Raw genomic sequence first — 20,014 nt, forward strand, 5'->3', positions numbered from 1 at the left:
CCACCGCCTGGCCCATTCTTTCCTTTTTAAAAAACCAATTTTAAGAGAGACTCCTGTGGCCTGGGCTGGCCTGCAACCCCCTGTGCAGCTGAGATGGCCCTGAGCTCCTGAGCTCTCGCTTTGCTCCCCTAGTGCTGGGATATCGTACGTGTCATGTGCTCCATGGAACTCCCGTCCTGAGGGGTGAGTTCTTGGTGGTCTTCAGAGCCCACTGTATGGCCAGGGCAAATATCATTGACTCTCCCCCACCCCCAAAAAGAATTTCTCTGTGTAGCCCTGGCTGTCCTGGAACTCATTCTGTAGACCAGGCTGGCCTCGAACTCAGAAATCTGCCTGCCTCTGCCTCCCAAGGGCTGGGATTATGGTGTGTGCCACCACGCCCTGCTCATTGACTCTTTAGTACCCAGACTGGAGCTACAAGATAACTAAGTAAGCTAAATAAGTAATCAATTAATTAAAAAAAAAAAAACCATGAAAAGCTGGGTGGTGGTAGCACAGCCTTTGAGCCCAGGACCCATGAGTCAGAGACAGGTAGGTCTCTGTGAGTTCGAGGCCAGCCTGGTCTACAGAGCAATCTCTAGGACAGCCAGGGCTACACAGAGAAACCTTGTTTCCAATAAACAAAAACCAAAAGTAAAACCAAAAAAAGGAGTGAGGGAGCTAGATTTAGTGGTGAACACCTTTAACCCCAGTGCTCAGAAGGCAGCGTTAAGCTCAGGGCCAGCCTGGTCTACAAATAGAGTTCAGGCAAGTCAGAGCTACACTATAAGGCCTTGTCTCAAAAACAGAACAACCTTGCCAGGGGTTGCAGCTCCATTGGAAGAACATTTGCTAGGCTTTCTCAAGGCCTGGGATTGGCCCCAGCCAGGGGCACATGCTGTCATCCTAGGGAAGCAGGGTGGCATGAGTTCAAGGCACATAGCAAGTTTGAGGGCTGCCTGGGGCATATGAGTCCCTGTTAGAAGGGGAAGGGGGAAAAGAAAGAAATGAAAAAGAAACTGGCTTCCCTTACACAAAAGCTTTGATGGTTCACTGAAAGCAGTTCACTGTGGATTCAGACATGGAAGGATTAAAAGACAGACCTAGTGAGGCCCTGTCCCCCCCCCCAAAAAAAAAAAAAAAAAAACAACAAAAACCAAAGATGGCAGGAGCTTCATGTCCTTCTTGCTCTCCTTCCTTGACTTAGTGTAAGGACACCTTGCCCTTCATGGTGATATCACCCTGCCCTGAAGCTTTAGGTCTGTATCTTGGTGCTCCAATGCCAATCGTAGCCACAGACGCAGAAGCCTTTTAAAACATCTCTTCCACAATTAGTCATGGATTTATTTATTTATTTCATGGGTATGGGTATCTTGCCTGCATGTATTTATTGTCTTTTATCACACATGTGCTATGTCCAAAGAGGCCAGATGAGGGGGTCTTATGCTTTGGGTCTGGCATTGTAGCTGGATGTCTCAATTGTAGATGGCTGTGGGTGCTCAGGATTTAACTTGGGCTCTCTGGAAAAGCAGCCAATGCTCTTAACCACTTAGGCATCTCTACTGCTTCCAAAATTTCTTTTAAAAAAAAAAACAACTGCATTTGTGTGTGTTTGTGTGTTTACACATGTCAGAGGACAACCTGTGAGAATCTGTTCTCTTCTTCCACCACATAGGAATTGAATTCAGGTTAAGAAGTTTGGTGGGAAGTCCCTTTAACTACTAACCCACGTCTATTGCTATGACGAAACCCCACGACCAAAAGCACGTTGGGGAGGAAACAGTTTATTCAGCTTATACTTCCACATCATAGTCCATCACTGAAGGAAGTCAGGACAGGAGCTCAAACAGGGCGGGAACCTGGAGGGAAGAGCTGATGCCGAGGCCATGGACGGGTGCTGCTTACTGGCTTGTTCAGCCTACCTTCTTATAGAACCCAGGACCACCAGCCCAGGGATGGCCCCACCCACAGTGACCTGGACCACCCCATCAATCATTAATTAAGAAAATGCCTTATAGGGCTGGAGACATGGCTCAGAGTTTAAGAGCACTGGCTGCTCTTCCAGAGGACCTGGGTTCAATTCCGAGCACCCACATGGCAGCTCACAACTGTAGTTCCTGTTCCAGAAGACGCAACACCCTCACACAATCATACATGGAAGCAAATCAGCAATGTACATAAAATAAATAAATAATTTTAAAAAGAAAATGCCAGCCAGGCGTGGTGGTGCACGCCTTTAATCCCAGCACTCGGGAGGCAGAGGCAGGCAGATTTTTGAGCTCGAGGCCCGTCTGGTCTACAAAGTGAGTTCCAGGACAGCCAGAGCTATACAGAGAAACCACAAACAAACAAATAAACAAACAAAAAACAAAAAAAGAATGCCTTCCAGCCTGACCTATGGAGGCATCCCCTCGATTAGGTTTCCATCTTCTCAGATGACTCTACCTTGTGACAAGTTGACATAAAACTAGCCAGCACACCTTAATCTTGCTACATCTTTTCTTATTTTGTTTTTATTTGTTGTTTTGTTTTTTGTTTTTGATTAATAGGAGATTTATTTATGCAAGAACAGAGTCATCCTTGCCAAACTTAGTAGATTTTAAATTTCCTTCCTGGATAAGTCTTTCCTTTCCGTCCCTGTCTGTTTTGAAAACATAATACCAGAAGATGAGGGGCCCAAATGCCACCACAGCTCCTAAAAGTGACTTCCTGGGAGTGGGTCTGAAACTAGGGTAAACACTTGCTGACCTTGCAGGAGCCTCGGTGTCTGACTGCCATTTGGGGTTGTTGTACTGATTCTCCTGTTTAACCAGGCCCTTATGCTCAAGCACTTGACCCGGTCTTTCGAGTCTCTGGGGACCTAACATACTCAGCAGGGTCAAGGGTACTGGTGAGAGTGGCCGGGACACAGGCTTATACTTGGAACCCAACATCTTGGCTCCCAGCACACATTTGCTTTATTTTGTTGTTGTTGTTAAGATTTTTTTTTTTAAGATTTTTTTTTATTTGAGTATACAGTCGCTGCTTCAGACACACCAGAAGAGGGTGTCAGATCTCATTACAGATGGTTGTGAGCCACCATGTGGTTGTTGGGAATTGAACTCAGGACCTCTGGAAGAGCAGTCAGTGCTCTTAACCTCTGAGCCATCTCTCCAGCCCCTCTTATTTTTTCTTTTAGAGACAAGAACTCATACTGTAGTTCAAGCTTGCTTCAAACTCATTGTAATCCTCCTGCCTCAGACTCCTAAGGGGTTTGATTATATAGAGCTCTTTTTAAAAATGTTTTCATGGATGCTGGAGTGATGGCTCAGCATTTAAGAGCACGAGCTGTTCTTTGAAAGGTCCCAGGCTTGGTTTCCAACACCCACATCAGCCAGTTCACAATTGCTAGTAACCCCGCTTAAGAGGAATGGACAACCTCTTCTGGGCTCTGTGGGCACTAATGCACGACAAACGCCTCCTCTTGGCCCCTATGCATAGAAATAAAAAGGCCAATGTATTTTGTCCATTTGCACCCTGTCACCCGCCTTCGCACCGACTCCCGTCATCTTCCCAACTCTCCCTTTTGTTCCTTTGCTCCTTCTACTTTCACGTCTTTCCTCTAGGCAAGGTCTTGCCACACAGCCTTGGCATTAAACCCATAGCAATCCTCCTGCCTCTGCTTCCCATATGTTGGTATTATGAGTGTGACACTTGGGTTACTTTGTCCATTTTCAATCTCCTTTTTTTTAGTATATATATATATATATATATATATATATATAATATACATACATATACATATGTACATGTATATGTATACACACACACACACACACACACAAATATATATTTGTCAGGCCATCTAGATGGTTTAGTGGGAAAGGGCACTTACCCTTAGGCATGATGACTTGAATCCATCTCTGCAACCCATAGGATGGAAGTAGAGAGCCATCTCCCATAAGATATCCTCTGACTTCCATGCACATACTGTGGTGTGTGTGTGTGTGTGTGTGTGTGGTGGTGGTGGTGGTGGGAATGGAACCTAGAACCGTCTTTACATTAGTCAAGCTCCCCCCACCTTCATTTTGTTTTCAAGTGTGTGTAGGTGATTCTGTATCCTAAGCTGGCCTTGACTTCTGCAGCTCATGATAGCCCTGAACTCACAATCATCCTTCTTAACTTTCACAGTGCTTGGTAATGTGCTCTTGGGATGGGGCTACCTGCCCAGAAGGAGCAAACTTTCTTACTGGTCCAGCAAAAGTCCTCATTGACTGCTAACTGCCTACATGCCAGGCTTGTTAAGTTCCCAGGCCCACCTACACCTGATACACTTGGCGAGGTGTCTGTTGGGTGAGGGTGGGGCTCCAGAAAAGCCCCAGATGCGCCCTCCCCTGCCCTCACAGCTCCCTCACCAGTCCCATTCTTTCCTTTCTCTCTATAGTTCCCACCTGGATCTTGGCACTCTCCCTGAGCCTGGCTGGAGCTGTTCTCTTCTCAGGGCTGGTGGCCATCACAGTGCTGGTGAGAAAAGGTAAAGAATGGGCAGGAAGCCAACCTGGCCGCCAGACAGTCCCCCCGAACACCCTCAGTCTTCCCTGAGCAGCGTTTGGGGCAGGGTCTCTCTATGTAGTCCCAGCTGCCCTGAGATCCACTCCCTCTGCTTCTGCCCTGGAGTGCAGGCTCTGTGATACCATGCCCAGCTCCTTTCCTCTCCCTATCAGTCATCAAGGCTGATGCTAAACTCCCGTTTATGCTTGGATTTTTCTTTCCTTTTTGGGCGTGTCAAAGGCTAAACAGGACATCAAATGCCCTGGAATTGCAGTTACAGATGGCTGTGGCCTTCCATGTGTGCGGGGTCTGGGTCTGGGGAATATGGGGGAGAGGGTGTGGTGGGGGGTCTGAGATCAACATGGTCAGTAGAGTAATGATCTGGAAGCAAGGCATGACTAAATGGCTGGTGTTGGTTCCAACTTTGGACCTGGGGTAGTTTATTTTAGGCATATTAAGTGTGTCACAATTTAGTGAATTTTTTCCTGGTGATAATTAGCTCAATCCCACGTGCACAATAGAGCATAAGACTTGACATAAAAACTCTTTGTAAAGTACATGCAACATCTTCTATTAAGATGTGTTCTATAGATTGACTGAGAAAAATAAGCTCATTTTTTTATGATAAGGGTGAGGGAAGATCTGGTGAGGTCTCAGCCTCAAAGCACATAAGGTCACCAGATTATTAACCACATTTGCTCTCAGCCTTCTGGGCTGATATCCATGCATGCACACACACACACACACACACACACACACACACACACACACACACACACACACACCTTCCTTAAAGGAACAACCCTGTGTGTTTACCATTCCTAGTTCCTCTGGTGTCTCTTGTGAACATGTGTAGGACCTCTGTGCCTCCTACCCGTGGGGGCTACAGGGCCTGGGAAACAGCGGTGTTCTTAACTGTGAGCCGGCTCTCCCTCAACCAGGCCTGGTTTGATGTTTGCAGCAGCACAGAGTCAGTTTGGGGAATTCTTTCACCAGAGCTCAGCAGTTGGAGGGGGGGTATCAGCAGAAGTGAGGTGACAGGTGGAGGGAAGGGTGACTGACATAGGGGATCCCTGGGTACTCAAGGGAGACTAGACTGGTTTTCGACCACACCCTGAGGCAGCAAGGTCCAAGGAGGTTCAGCTGTCCTGCACAGAGGCAGAGTGGGTGCGCCAGACACCCCAGCACTTCCCTAGCTGCAGGCAGAGGACTGAGTTCAATGTCAACCTCACTACAGAGCGAATTCCAACCTAGCCCAGGCTATGTGAGACGGATACTCATTCCCATTTGCATGCACCATCTCCTTCATCCGTTTCCAGAACTTTCATTCTCTAAACCAGTGTTCCTTAAACTTCCTAATGCTGTAACTCTTTAATACAGTTTATGTTATTTTGTTAGGTTGACACCCCTGTTTGTTATGTTATATAAAATTATTTTCATTGTTATGTCACAACTGTAATTTTGCTACTGTTATGAGTGGTAATGTAAATATTTTTGGAGATAGAAGTTGAGAACCATTGCTCTCAGCTCTCCACTTAGGCTGTAGCTACCTTTACTCCTAGAAACAATGGAAAACAATGGAAACACCTTTCAAAACATTTATCCTCCTCTTCCTCCTCCTCTTCTTTCTTCTTCTTCCTCTTCTTCCTTCTCCTCCTCTTCTTCCTCCTCCTCCTCCTCCTCCTTCTCTTCTTCCTTCTCCTTCTCTTTCTTCCTCTTCTTCCCCTTCTCCCTCTAGGTAGAGGTTGCAGGATTCAGTTCTCCTTTTCTACCTTGTAGGTCCCTAGGATCCAACTCTGGTCATCAGGCTTGGCAGCAAGTATCTTTACCTAAAGAGCCATCTCACTGACTCCCCCAACCCTGACTTTGACAGGTCTCAGTAGCCCAGGGTGGCTTCATGCTTGTTATATAACTAAGGGTGGTTTTGAACTCACAATCCTTGTGATGGAAATTGTCTAGTAGGAAATTCACAGGTTATTTTGTTTTGTTTTGTTTTTTCGAGACAGGGTTTCTCTGTGTAGCCCTGGCTGTCCTGGAACTCACTCTGTAGACCAGGCTGGCCTCAAACTCAGAAATCCACCTGCCTTTGCCTCCCGAGTGCTGTGATTAAAGGCGTGCGCCACCACTGCCTGGCAAATTCAGTTTTTTAAGAAAAACAATTTACATGTTTATACAATTTTGAAGATTTTGTTTGTTTGGATTTGGCTTAAAAGAGTTGGGATTTTACTACACAGCCCAGGCTGGTCTGGAGACCCCCACCTTCCATGTGGACCAGGTTGGCCTTGAAATGTAGATAATCCTCCTGGCTCTGATCTTCCTTTGCAGGGATTACAGCAGGGAGGCACCACATTTGGTAGCTTCAAGCTTTTGTTTTTGTTTTTAAATGAACATACATTTCTCATAAGTCAAGCACAGAACTAAATAAGGGCCAGCAAGATCACTCAGCAAAGATACTTACTGCCAACCATGACGACCTAGATTCAATCCCTGGGGCTCATATGGTAGGTTGGCTGACTCCACAGGATTTGTTCTAACCGCGGCGACATATGCCCTATGGTGTGTGCACCCACACCCATGCAAGAACACACACACACACACACACAGAGAGAGAGAGAGAGAGAGAGAGAGAGTAAATACTTTCTACAAACCCAAAACATACTGGGCAAAGTGGTCATACAGACCTTTATGCCAGAACTCTAGAGGCTGATGAGGGGATAAGAGGACTGTTGGTTAGAGACCAACCTGGGCTGGACCCTGCCTCAGAGAAAAAGATGGCATACACTCCAGCATTTAGAAGTTAGAAATAGGAGGGCCTGGAGTTTAAAGCCAGCCTTGACTGCATAGTAAGTTCAGGCCAGCCTGAGCTGCACAGGATTGAAGGTGGGCATGCTGGTCCATGCCTTTACTCCCTGTACTCAGCAGGCAGATCACTACCAAACAGTCCAGCTAGTCTACAGAGTGAGTTCCAGAACACCCAGGGCTACCCTGTGAAACCCTGCCAAGAAAAGATCTGGAAAAGATCTGTTTATAGCAGCTCTTGTAATTAGTGGCAGATCGACATGGAGGAGCCAAGGCTGGGTCCCACAGGGTTCAAGGGAATGTTTGATTTCATGGGTGTCAACATTTCTCAGCTGCTATCAGATCCAGAATCATCTAACCAATGCCTGTTCATCTTTCTTCTAGCTAAAGCCAAACACTTACAGAAGCAGAGGTGAGACCCTCCCTGGGGGATCATTGAGCACTTCACTAGCTGGGCAAATGCCTCATTTCCCACAGTGCCCTCTGGTGGGAGGGCTGATAGGTACATGGACTCACTGCTTCTTCCCAGTGGTTCAGATGACACCCACTTTCCAGATGTGAATACTGAGGCCTAAATCTCAGTCACATGGGGCCAGGCATTCCAGCTCACTGCTGGTTCCCACAATATTGTCCCTGAAATCTAGATATCTGCACTGGCATTTTTTGGGACTCTCACTGGGACTGTGCAATGTTAGATTTTTTTTTTTTCCCTGGATCTGTCCCTGGCTCCTCACAGCCAGAGTTTTGCCACCCAGTGCTCCAGTGCGACAGCTCTGGAAATGAGGGCTGAGCGCTTTCAGTGTGCAGGTATTTGCTGTGGATGTGCAAGTGCTAAGAGCAAGCCGTATCATGTCTTGCTAGCAGGGATATTCTAGAACCAGTGTCCTATTTCACGGGGCATCTTTTCTTCTGAATCCCTTTGCAGAGAGCGTGAATCCTGCTGGGCTCAGATCAACTTCACCAACACAGGTCCGTTATGTTGTCCATGTCCCTCGGTGCTTCCCTGGGTGACGTAGGCTTCAAATTTCCGTTGCTACTTAGACTCTTTCTGTAGCCTCTAGTTGCTATTGGGGTCCAAACATAGTCCCCATTCTTTCTGTTGGGTTCCCACTTTCTGTTTTGGTTTCTAGCCTCCACGGTGGCTCTATCCACTGCCTAGAACACTCACTTTCCACCTTCATTGTACATGCCCACCCACTCCAGGAAACATTCCTGGATTCCCCGAGACAAGCTCTATGCTGGACTTGGACATCAGCCATGTTGTTTACACACTTCAGAGGTCTGCAGTATCTGAATATCTATTTATTTGTATATGGTGTCTGGCATAGTGCATGTGTGTCAGAGAACAACTTGTAGGAGCCAATTCTTTCCTTCTATTAAGTGGGTCCTGGAGATTGAATTCAAGGTGACAAATTTGGCAGCAAGTGCCTTCACCTGCTGAGCCATCTCACTGGCCCCCCACCCCCAATTCTGTTCTACACAGTGAGACCTGTACCAGGCCCTCCCTCTAAATGTTCACAATTCACATTGTGGAGTGACTGGAAAGAATCTGGAGAGGATGCTGGAACATGAACCCTAAGTCCTTTTGCAGGGTTAATTTGGGGTGTTGAGACTATGGACCAGGTGGGTGCAGGGCATTGGACCCACTGTGCGCTGACTCTGCTCTTTCTGTTTCAGACATGTCCTTTGATAACTCTCTGTTTGCCATCTCCACGGTGAGTTGCTCTGTTTGTCAAGTTTCCTGCTGGGAGGGAAGGGAGCTATGGCACTCGGAGTTTCAGCCAGGGTCACAGCACTAGCATAAGCCTGGGGTCGGCTATGAAAAACTAGGGAATCACAGGGCTGCATTTTCACTGGGTTGGGTTCAAGCCTTGAGGATGGTGAGAGGAGGTTTGGGGTGACCTAGTGGTATCTTTAGGGGCCTATGTAGAATCTTGTGACACTCTTATATGCTCTGGTCCCCTTCTGACAACAAGAAAAGCTTATTTTTAAGTCAGTATAGGGTTCACACTTGTAATTCCAACACTTGGGAGGTAGAGGGAGGAGTGGGGGACTAGCCTGGGCCACACAGTAAGTTACAGGTTACCCTGAGCTACAGAGTCTCTGTCTCGCCCACCCCCGTCCATTATTTGTTTTGTTTATGTGGTGGTGGGGAGTGCCACAGGATATACATGGAGGTCAGAGGTCAACTTGTAGTTGGTTTTCTGCTTTTATATGCGCTCCAGGAATCAAATCCAGGTAATTAGGTTTGGCAGCACCTACCCTGAGCTGCAGTGCCATCTCACCAGCCTGAGTTCCCCTACCTTGAGAAAACAAAACAAAGCCGGGTGTGGTGGCGCACGCCTTTAATACCAGCACTTGGGAGGCAGAGGCAGGCGAATTTCTGAGCTAGAGGCCAGCCTGGTCTACAGAGTGAGTTCCAGGACAGCCAGGGCTACACAGAGAAACCCTGTCCTGAAAAACCAAAAAAAAAAAAAAGAAAGAAAGAAAGAAAACAAAACAATGAGGAGGGCATGGTGGTACACACCTTTATCCCAGCACAGACAGGTGGATCCTGAGTTTGAGGTTAGCTCTGGTCTACATAACTGAGTACCAGGACACCCAGGAATACATAGAGTAACACTGTTTCAAAAAGCCAACAAAACAAAAGCTAGAGATGCAACTGCATTGGCAGAGAGAGAGAGAGAGAGAGAGAGAGAGAGAGAGAGAGAGAGAGAGAGAGAGAGAGAGAGAGAGCCTAGTGTGTTTGAAGTGCCACATTTACATCTGTTGTGGCTTCAGCTGAGACAAATCCTAAACTGCCCATGGTGGCCAATGTATGGCATCCCAACACTTGGGAGCTGGACCACCCGGGACTGTCCAGCTCCTGAGCCTTTCTTTCTTTCTTTCTTTCTTTCTTTCTTTCTTTCTTTCTTTCTTTCTTTCTTTCTTTCTTTCTTTCTTTCTTTCTTTCTTTCTTTTTTTTTTATTACTGCTGTTGTTTGGTTTGAATAGTGTTATTTCTGGACACAAACTCAGTATGTTGCTGAGGATGGTCCTGAATACTTGCATCATCTTGCAGCCTGAATCACCTCGCAGCCCCCTCCCAAGTGTTGGGATTATAGGTGTGCACCACTACACACGGTTTATGTGGTGCTAGGGATGGGACTTCCTGCATGCCAGGGAATACTCAGCCAAATGAGTCACGTTTCACTGGCTGTTTTTAGAGACAGTCTCAATATGTAGTAGCTATGCTCATTGCCCCAGAGCTGTATAAAGCACACACACACACACCTTGATATCTTGGGCTGTGCATGTACCCAAAGCCTCAAGCCCTATTTCCTGCTTTTGTCCCATATAAACAATACAATATTTCTCCTTTTGTGACTGGCTGGCTCTACTTCACATAGTAACCTTAGGTTCACCCCATGATGTGAACTTGTCTCTAAATTTTCTTCATTTTTAAAGACTGAATGCTAGTCCAGAGTATGATATACCACATTTTGCTGATTCATGTTTATTGATAGACATTTGGAATGTTCCTACCTTTTGGTTTTTGTGAACACAGTCATACAAATATCTCAGTTCTTGCTTTTGGTTTTATTTTTTTTCCCTTCCTTCCTTCCTTTCTTCTTTCTTTTTCAGAATGGTCTCACTAGGTAGCCCTGGCTGACCCGGAACTCTAAGTCTAGGTCCAACGAATCCCTAGTCGTACCCATAGCTATATTTAAAACAGATTTAGGAAAATACTCACACTCATACATTAATAATAAGTAAAACCTTTTAAAAAAGAAAGCTTTCATGTTGGTAGATAATGACTACTAAATAGCTGCCAGGTGCCCGTTTACCGTCCCATCTCTCAGCCTGACAGCTAACAATTTGGAAAGCTCTATGGTGTGGGGATCCTCTTCATTATTTTATTGGGTTTTTATTTTTCATGGTCGTTGGTATTTTGACTGCAAGTATATCTGAGTGTGCCAGAAGCCCTGGAACTGGGGTTATAGACAGGTGTGCTCTGCCACATGGGTGTGGGTGCTGGGAATGAAAACCCTGTCCTCTGGAGGGGCAGCCAGTGCTCTTACCTGTGGAGCCTTCTCTGCAGACACTCTCATTATTTGTTTAGTTTGTTTGCTTGTTTTGTTTTGAGACAAGATCCATCTATGTAATCGTGGCTGCTCTGGAACTTAATATGTAGACCAGGCTGGCCTGAAAGAGATCCTTCTACCTCCATGTTCCAAGTGCTGGGATTAAAGGTGTGGCTACTGCACCTGGGTTGCCTGCTTTCATTCATTCTTTCTTTCTTTCTTTCTTTCTTTCTTTCTTTCTTTCTTTCTTTCTTTCTTTCTTTCTTTCCTTTTTGTTTTTTGATTTTTTGTTTTGAGACACGGTTTTCTGTATAGCTATGGCTGTCCTGGAACTTTGTAGAGAGACTGGCCTTGAACTCAGAGATCTGCCTGCCTCTGCCTCTCAAGCGCAGGGATTAAAGGCATCCACCACCTCACCAACTGGCTTCAGGTTTGGAAAGGTTTTAGGGGAACTCGGACTGGTGGGTACAAAGGTACCAGCCACTTCAAAGTGCTACCTCTCTTTCTCAAGCCTCACGTGGCCCCTAGGAGATGGATACTAGCATTTGAAACTGAGGCCCACATGTGTTGTCACTCAAAGTGAGGTCAGACTGCTAGGAAGTTAGGGAAGTGAGATTTGAGCCCTGCCCCCATCCCCCCATCCCCCCTCCTTCTGCAGAGCCACTGAAGGTTGGAATCAGGAATCTGTCGAGGTGGTAGGAAGGTACCTGACAGATTCAAACAGGAGGAACTCCCAGATCCTTACACGGAAAACCACTTAGGGTTTTTTGTTTTGTTTTTGTTTTTTAAATTTCTTTTCTTTTCTTCCATGGGCAAAGAAAATGACTCAGGAAGACTCAGTGGCAACCCTAGATTCAGGGCCCCGGAAGAGGCCCAACTCTGCATCATCCTCTCCGGAGCCCCCCGAATTCAGCACTTTCCGGGCCTGCCAGTGAGGCTGAAGAATGAGGACCCCTTTATCCAGTTCTTTCCCTCCCACTGCCAGAGGCTGCACATCTGTCCAGAGACTTGGCAGTGGGGGTGGGGTGGGGGTGGGAATCAAGCCACAGCTTTCTTAGGGAAGGAGTGGCCAAAGGAAGGGGATTCCGGGTGTTGTAACCTTCCTCACAGAAGACAAGAAAATGAGTTGGGGTATCAGCCTAGAGGCTTGACAGGGAGCCAGAACCTCTTCGAAGATTCTCAGACCACCAGAGAAGTGTCACTGTTGAATCAGGACACCCAGTCAGGCACAAGAGGTCTACATTCTTGTAACTCCTTTCCTATGCTTCCCTAACTGCAACTGACTTCCAGACTGGATGTCTTACTTTCGGGAGAGATGTGTCGACTTTTGTTGCTGTTGTTTCTAGATAGGGTCTCACTGTGTAGCCCTGGCTGTTCTGGAACTGTGTAGAGCCAGCCAGCCTCAAACTCAGAGATCCACCTGCCTCTGCCTCCAGAGGGCTGGGATTAAAGTCACTGCCATAACACCTAACTTTGGGATGTTTTCTGTTTTGTTTGCTTGTTTTGAGATAGTGTAGCCATGGCTGTCCTAGAACTCACTCTGTAGACCAGGCTGCCCTGGAACTCAAGGACTGCCTGCCTCTGCCTCCTGAGCATTGGGATTAAAGGTATATGTCACCACTGCCGGGCAGGGTACGGTTTTACTCTCCACTTTGTGGCTCGGGCTGCCTGAGATTATGTGCTTGCACCGTTAGATGGGAGGCATGACTTGGGGAAAGGGTTGAGTCTTTTGTGAGTCCTGCGGAGGCCTAGGAGTGGGTAAGTAAACTAGAGTTCTCAGAGGCCCAGCAAAAGTGAACATAGGCCGGGCGTGGTGGCGCACGCCTTAATCCCAGCTGAGTTTGAGGCCAGCCTGGTCTACAAAATGAGTTCCAGGACAGCCAGAGCTATACAGAGAAACCCTGTCTCGAAAAACCAAAAAAGGGGCTGGTGAGATGGCTCAGTAGGTAAGAGCACCCGATAGCTCTTCCGAAGGTCCGGAGTTCAAATCCCAGCAACCACATGGTGGCTCACAACCATCCGTAACAAGATCTGACGCCCTCTTCTGGAGTGTCTGAAGACAGCTACAGTGTACTTAAATATAATAAATAAATTAAAAAAAAAAAAAAAAAGGAAAACCAAAAAAAAAAAAAAAAAAAAAAAAGAAAAGAAAAATGAAAAAAAAAATAAAAAAAAAAAAACAACTAAAAAAAAAAAAGAAAAAAAAAAGGAAAACCAAAAAAAAAGTGAACACAGTGGCTGGCCACTACTGGGGGTCCTGAGAGTTAACTAGAGAAAAGGAGTGGTCCTAGTGGAGAAGCTAAGGTCTGGAGCGCGGCTTGAAAAGCCTGTATACTAGAGCAGCATGGGAAGGGGCCCTAGCTAGGTGCGAGCCTGCAAACGGGTGCACCCCTATCACAGGGCCTTTTCTTACCAGTGGGACAGGAGCAAGGCGGAGCTTACCTGGGGCACTTACGGGGCGGAACCTTAACTTGGGGGCGTGGCCGAGTCACCTGCGTTTGGATCGTTCTTGTCCTAGGCTCAGGAGAGGTTGTTTGCAGGTCACTGGCCAGGAGGGGCCCGACCGCTCCGAGGGAGAGGGTTCGTGGATCAGAACACCGTCCCTTGACAAAAAGATGCAGAGCACCGTCTGCATTTTGCTAGTAACCGTCCTTTCTGGGGGCGGAGCCAGCCCTCCTCCGGGTGTATAAAGGAGCCGAGTGCCTCCCGACGAACGCCTCACCCCCCACGCGTATTGCGGTTAGGGTTAGGGTTAGGGTACGCAGCGCGCCAGCCTAGGGGCGGAGCTCAGCCCTCTAGGAGGCGTTTCTTCTTAGTTCCCCGACTCACGCCTCTCCACCTTTCTTGAGCTCTGCTCACAGTGGCACAAAGCACGGTCGTTCGCACGCTGCCGGCCTGTGGGTGGGTCTGGCCCCAGAGGCGTGTCCGAGCGGCCAAGCACTGCCTTCTGAGACGCCCTATGGTACAAAGCGCCGTGGGTCACCGGTCACCCGCCCGGAGCGGGGGGGGTGGGGCCGCCCGATCATTCCAGGGGCGTGCCGGGAAGGCTAAGCACCGCCTCCTGACGCACGCCCTGCCCATCTCTCCAGAGCTGTGCGCCGTGGCACAAAGCGCCTGGGTTCGCACAACGCGGCCTCGGGGCGGGGCTTAGCACCTCTGGGGGCGTGTCATAGCGCGGAGCACCGCCTCCCGACGCAGGCGCCTTCCCCCGGCGTGCCGGGGTGGCTCGGCCACCTCACAAAGCAGCGACCGTTCCCGTGGGGTGGGGCCGGCCCCACCCCCGTCGTGCTTGCGCTCGCCCGGCTCCGTCAGGCGCCAGGAGGGGGCGCTGCGCCACCGAGCCGGCCCGTGGCGGCGGCGGCGGCGAGGCGTCGCGTGGCCGGCAGGCGGCGCGCTGCCAGGCTCGGCCTCGTCCTCGGCCTGCGCGGCGGCGGCGGCGGCGGCGGCGGCGGCCTGGGCCCGGGTGCGGCGGTGGCGGCGGCGGTGGTGGCAGCGGGGCCTGGAGCCGGACCTAAGATGGCAGCGGCGGCAGCGACGGCGGTGGGGCCGGGTGCGGGGAGCGCTGGGGTGGCGGGCCCGGGCGGCGCGGGGCCCTGCGCGACAGTGTCGGTGTTCCCCGGCGCCCGCCTCCTCACTATCGGCGACGCGAACGGCGAGATCCAGCGGCACGCGGAGCAGCAGGCGCTGCGCCTTGAGGTGCGCGCCGGACCAGACGCGGCGGGCATCGCCCTCTACAGCCGTGAGTGCTGGGGACACCCTGGGGACGGCGGCGCACGAGGCCGGCGGCGCGGGCGCCCGGGGAGGGGGCAGGCGGCGGGGGGTGGGGGGACTCGGGCCGAGCTTGTACACGCGGCTCCCGCTGCCCGCGGGCGAGAGGGCAGAGAGGGTGTGCGCGGGGACCTTGGAGCCCGAAGAGGGGCGCGGGAAACAAGAGTCGCGGGCCTGAGATTTGCAGCGGGTGGGGTGGGGGGGCGCGTGGCAGGAAGTGGGGCCCCGAGGATTCTGGGGGGATTGTAGAGGGGACTGGAGAGAGGGAGTGATTGGGAGGGCTCTTGAGCGGGTGTGGTTTGTGGATCTCATCTCAGGGGACATCCTCCTCACACACGGACACTTGAAAAGTGGCTTTCAGTGTGTAACACCGGGAGGACTGGGTGCCGCCCTTGTGGAGGAGGACTTGGGGTTCGGGATCCCCCACCCACACACCCACCAGGGTGGGTAAACTTTGGGACTTAGGACAGAGCCCTTCCTGATAGAGATTCCCAAGCCCATCCCCCATGGAAACGTGGAAGAGAGGAAGGCCGGCTTGCTGATGGCCGGCTTTAGAAGTCAAGAGGTAACAAGCCACCTCCCTCGCCACGCGCCTCCTGTCTTTTTTAAGAACGTGAGAGGCTGGCGACATTATCAGAAGCTGCTTAAAAAACTGACATTTCAGTGGGGACAATGGGGGGGAATCACTAGTGTGCTTCCCAAGTGCACCCCTCCAGCTTTGTAGTTCCACCTTTTCTTCTTTCTTACTCTTGGCTACTCTTCCTTCTGACGGATTCCTCCGACGGATTTGCCCTTCTGTTTCATTGGTCTTTGTCTCCCAGGGTTTCCTTCACTGATGCTCTTAAGGGGCCACCAAGGAAGACTGGATCGATTTTAACCTGTGGGATTTTTTTCTACGCCTTGATAATGGGGTGTTGTTGGAAAGGGAAATGTGTGTAGCAGTCTGTTCAGACTGGTTCTCCTCTCTTTGCCTTGACTTTGAAACACACAGGAGAAAGAAGTGTCTGGTTCCCAAGTGTGGGGCACCTTTTGGGGCTTGGGCAGAGCAGGGGTCTCCTTGATCACATGAGAGAAAGGGGAATTTCACAGACTAAAGAAAGAAGCTCTTTAGGACTACAGACCCCCTAAGCAAGCCAGTGGTGGTTGGCTTACCTGGAAAGTGTTCTGGGGAGCTGGGTGTAATGGACAAGGCTTTACTTTACTTTAGGGGTGAAGCGGGAAGATTCAAAGTTTGAATACAGCTTGAGTGACATGGGCAAATCCTGTCTGAATCGCCAAGACAAAGTTCAGGTAGCTTGGGTTGTTTAAATGAACTTGATAAAAACACCATTTTTTATAGACCTTATTTACAGCATTGTTATTTTCCACATAGTCCCTAACCCCCCAGCTTCCTCTATTAGAAGCTAATGTTATTACAGAGGAGACTTTACAGTTGGTGTTCTTGTTGTGACAGGGTCTTTCTGTATAGTCCTGGCTGTCCTGGAGCAGGCTGCCTCAGAGAGCTCTTCCCTGCCTCTCAAATGCTGGGATAGAAGGTATATGCTACCATGCCTGGCTGTAGGAGGGCCGCGGGGAAGAGCTGCTTGGCTACAAAGGGAGATCTTGTCCTCAGAAAAGAGCACAAGTGAGGTGGACAAAAGACAGAGCTTCAAGCCAGAGTCACACATACACACATGCCTCGACCAATGGACTACATATAAATGAAAGATTGTTGGACAGAAATCCATGTTTCTCAAATCCTCAGTCCCAGGTACATTTTGGGGGGCCAGAAAGGATTTTTACCTTTAGGCCAGTGGTTTTCAACCTTCTTGATGCTGTGACCCTTTAATATAGTTCCTTATGTTGTGGTGACCCCCCCCCCATAAAATTAAGTTGCTACTTAATAACTGCAATTTTTCTGTTATGAATTGTATTGTAAACTATCTGATATGCAGGATTTCTGACATGTGACACTCAAAGGGTCTCTACCCATAGGTTGAGAACCAGTGCTCTAGGCTAAAGTGACATTGGGGTGAAGATTTCTCCCCATTTTAATTACATTTATTTGTGTGTGTGTGTGTAAAGGGTGTCTTGTCCTGTGCCACAGCATGCATGTGGATAGTGGAGGACAGTCTGCAGGATTCTTTTCTCTTTCCACCTTATGGGTCAACTCATATAGACCTTATGATGGTAAGTACTCTTACCCACTCAACCATTTTTAAGACAATCTTAGGTTTTTCAGGCTGGCGTCTACTTGCTGTGTAGCCTAAAGTGGCCTTAAACATCATGCCACTTCTACTTCCCTCCTGCTGGGCAGCAGACTTTTACCATCATGCCTGACTTTGGGGTGTGATTAAACTTGGGTTCTGAAGGCAGGCTAAACTGGGTGTGTTGATTTCTAAGGGTCTCTGTAGCAACTGGCCACAAGTTTGGGGCTCAGAGCTGTTGGGATAGAGTCTCTCATTTCCTGGCCAAACTCCGAATCAAGGTGTTTCCAAGGCCACTTTCCCTCTGGTGTGGAGGGAAGACAGCTTCCTCTCTTGCAGGTTCCAGGGGCTCCAGATACTACCACTTGGCTATCTGTACCCAAACTCCAGACACCCCTCATTTCTGTGGCTTCTCTTGTCTCTGTGTACTTGTTTCCTATTTTTGTTTTATTTTGAGATGGTCTCATGTAGAGTCTTCTTGGGCCCTAGTGTCTTGTCCAAAAGACACCAACTGTTTCAGCCACCTATATTTCCAGACCCCAGGATCTGAATTTGTTCATGGGCTGCAAGGAGGGTCTGTCAAGCCAGGCGTGGTGACACACGACTTTAATCCCAGCACTCGGGAGGCAGAGGCAGGCGGATTTCTGAGTTCGAGGCCAGCCTGGTCTACAGAGTGAGTTCCAGGACAGCCAGGGCTACACAGAGAAATCCTATCTCGAAAAACCAAAAAGAGAGGGTTTGTCAGAATACCAGGAGGAATCTAGTGCCTTTGCTGTTTATCAATCTCTGTGGGTACTATAAGGGCCCAGAACTGAACTCAGGAATCTTGACAGGTGGTAGTCAGTCAGCTATATAGTCTTTAGTGAGCCTTATGACAAGTCTGTGCCTATTTCCTTACCTGCAGCAACACTTCTGCCGATAGCCTGGGGTTCCTCTGGTGAGCAGAAATGCGAGGAAGAGAATAGAGTCTGGAGCAAGGGTTTGTCAACAGTGCATTTCTAAAATTACATAGTCTTTGGTAATTTCACATATAAATACATTGTATTTAAACCATATCCACACTGAACAGAACTCTTTTACAGATGTTATTTTTATTTTGTATTACTATTGTTACTGATATTTTGAAACAATGTTTTATGTTGCTCAAACTAGCATCAAATTTGCAGTATAGCTGATGGCCTTGAATTTCTAATCTTCCTGCCTCCATCTCTCCAGGCCTGGGATTAGAGACATGCAGCACCATGCTGGTTTATGCAGGGCTCTGTGTATGGGCAGTCTTTGTACCTTTTGAGCTTAGCCCCAGCCACTCATCAGGGTAGCATAAGGAGGAGCTTGTTTTCTAGGATGCCTCCTTATGTTTTGTACCCCATGATGGGAGAGAGACTCCTGGGCATCCATTTCTCTGCAGCTGTGCCTTTCCTTGGGAGATGTGGTAAGCAGCTGCAGAAGCCCATTCTGGTCCCTCCACAGAGCATTTACCCTTTTTCCAGCTCTAGCCATTGGAAGTCACTGACTGTTTGTTATCCATGAGAGTGGCCACATGGCAGGCAGCTACCGAAACCAGACCACTCTCCCTGGCATGGGTTTTCCCTGGCCTTGAAGAAGTACTGGCATAGCCTCTACAGGAATAGAGGCTACCACTCCTGGAGGGAGGCTGCTTCTCAGAAAAGCCCAGGCTGGGCTGGTGAGGAGGAGAGCAGAGCCAACTTGCAGTTGCTCAGTCTGGCACTATCCCATTTAGAGATGCCCAGTACATTTTTCTGTTTTGATCAGCAAGAATGAATTTGGATGATGTCCCTCATGCTCCCAACCCCTTAGGAAGAGATGCCTTGCACAGACCTGGCTGATAAGAAAGGGCTAATGTCATTTTGGTGAGGGACATGCAGGTTGGAAAGGCTAGAGAAACCTCTATGTTGGGATGTCACTCAGTTTGTATAGTGTTTACCCGACATGCCTAAAACAGTCTTGTATCACCCCTGTATTAATGAGGTACGCTGCTGTACACCTGTAATCCAGCATTAGGGACGCTGAGGCTGCTGAGGGAGTTCAAAGTCAGACTTGTGATACAACTAGACTGTGGAGTCACAGGACCAGGGGCCATTGTGATTTCCCTCTGCATTTCCTGAGCATTTGTTATGAGCCCAGGCATTAGTCTGCTTTATTGTCAAGATGGGATGTAGTTTAAAGGAATAGATAGGATGAAGTTGCAAAGTTAGTAATACCAGAAAGATTATCTTCTGTCACCTGCCTTATGTCTGTTGTCATTTATTTTGGATTTACTTTATATCAGGCTCTGCATGAGCTCCTATAGCCCAACTCAAGTGCTTGGAAAGTGTTGGCAAAATGGAGCCTGTGGCCTATTTTTATACAATCAGGGCTAGAAGTTTTTATAGTTTTTAGGGATTGGGAAAAAAAAAATCACTAGTCTACAAAAAGTAGTCAGCAAAGACTGTCTTGTTTTATAAAACCTGTATTATTGGCCAGTTGTGGTATATGACTTTAATTTCAGCACGTAGGAGGAGGAGACAAGAGAATCTAAGTTCGGGGGCTGGTGAGATGGCTCAGTGGGTAAGAGCACCCGACTGCTCTACCAAAGGTCCAGAGTTCAAATCCCAGCAACCACATGGTGGCTCACAACCATCCGTAACAAGACCTGACGCCCTCTCCTGGAGTGTCTGAAGACAGCTA

At 48.6% G+C, this 20,014-nt stretch overlaps 2 protein-coding genes and 1 pseudogene across 4 annotated transcripts in view; 2 read left to right on the forward strand and 1 right to left on the reverse strand.

Moving 5' to 3' along the window:
• Positions 1–12,841, forward strand: part of C10H19orf38 (chromosome 10 C19orf38 homolog) — a 17,116-nt gene extending 4,275 nt beyond the window's left edge. Inside the window, exons 3-7 of the mRNA XM_021207639.1 lie at positions 4,403–4,492; positions 7,693–7,720; positions 8,234–8,277; positions 8,986–9,023; positions 12,191–12,841. Of these exons, the coding sequence (XP_021063298.1) occupies positions 4,403–4,492; positions 7,693–7,720; positions 8,234–8,277; positions 8,986–9,023; positions 12,191–12,307 (317 nt within the window). The 3' untranslated portion in view covers positions 12,308–12,841. The remainder of the gene's footprint in view (positions 1–4,402; positions 4,493–7,692; positions 7,721–8,233; positions 8,278–8,985; positions 9,024–12,190) is intronic.
• Positions 2,538–2,912, reverse strand: LOC115064809 (annotated as a pseudogene).
• Positions 12,842–14,791: 1,950 nt separating the features above from the next.
• The window catches only part of Carm1 (coactivator associated arginine methyltransferase 1), a 41,228-nt gene continuing 36,005 nt past the window's right edge, over positions 14,792–20,014 (forward strand). For 2 of the 3 annotated variants that reach the window (XM_021206135.1, XM_021206133.1), the window contains exon 1: positions 14,792–15,111. In XM_021206135.1, the coding sequence (XP_021061794.1) occupies positions 14,889–15,111 (223 nt within the window). In that variant the 5' untranslated portion in view covers positions 14,792–14,888. The remainder of the gene's footprint in view (positions 15,112–20,014) is intronic. The other variant, XM_021206132.2, reaches the window with a different exon arrangement.

Source organism: Mus pahari, chromosome 10, assembly GCF_900095145.1.
Source record: "Mus pahari chromosome 10, PAHARI_EIJ_v1.1, whole genome shotgun sequence".
Lineage (NCBI taxonomy): Eukaryota > Metazoa > Chordata > Mammalia > Rodentia > Muridae > Mus > Mus pahari.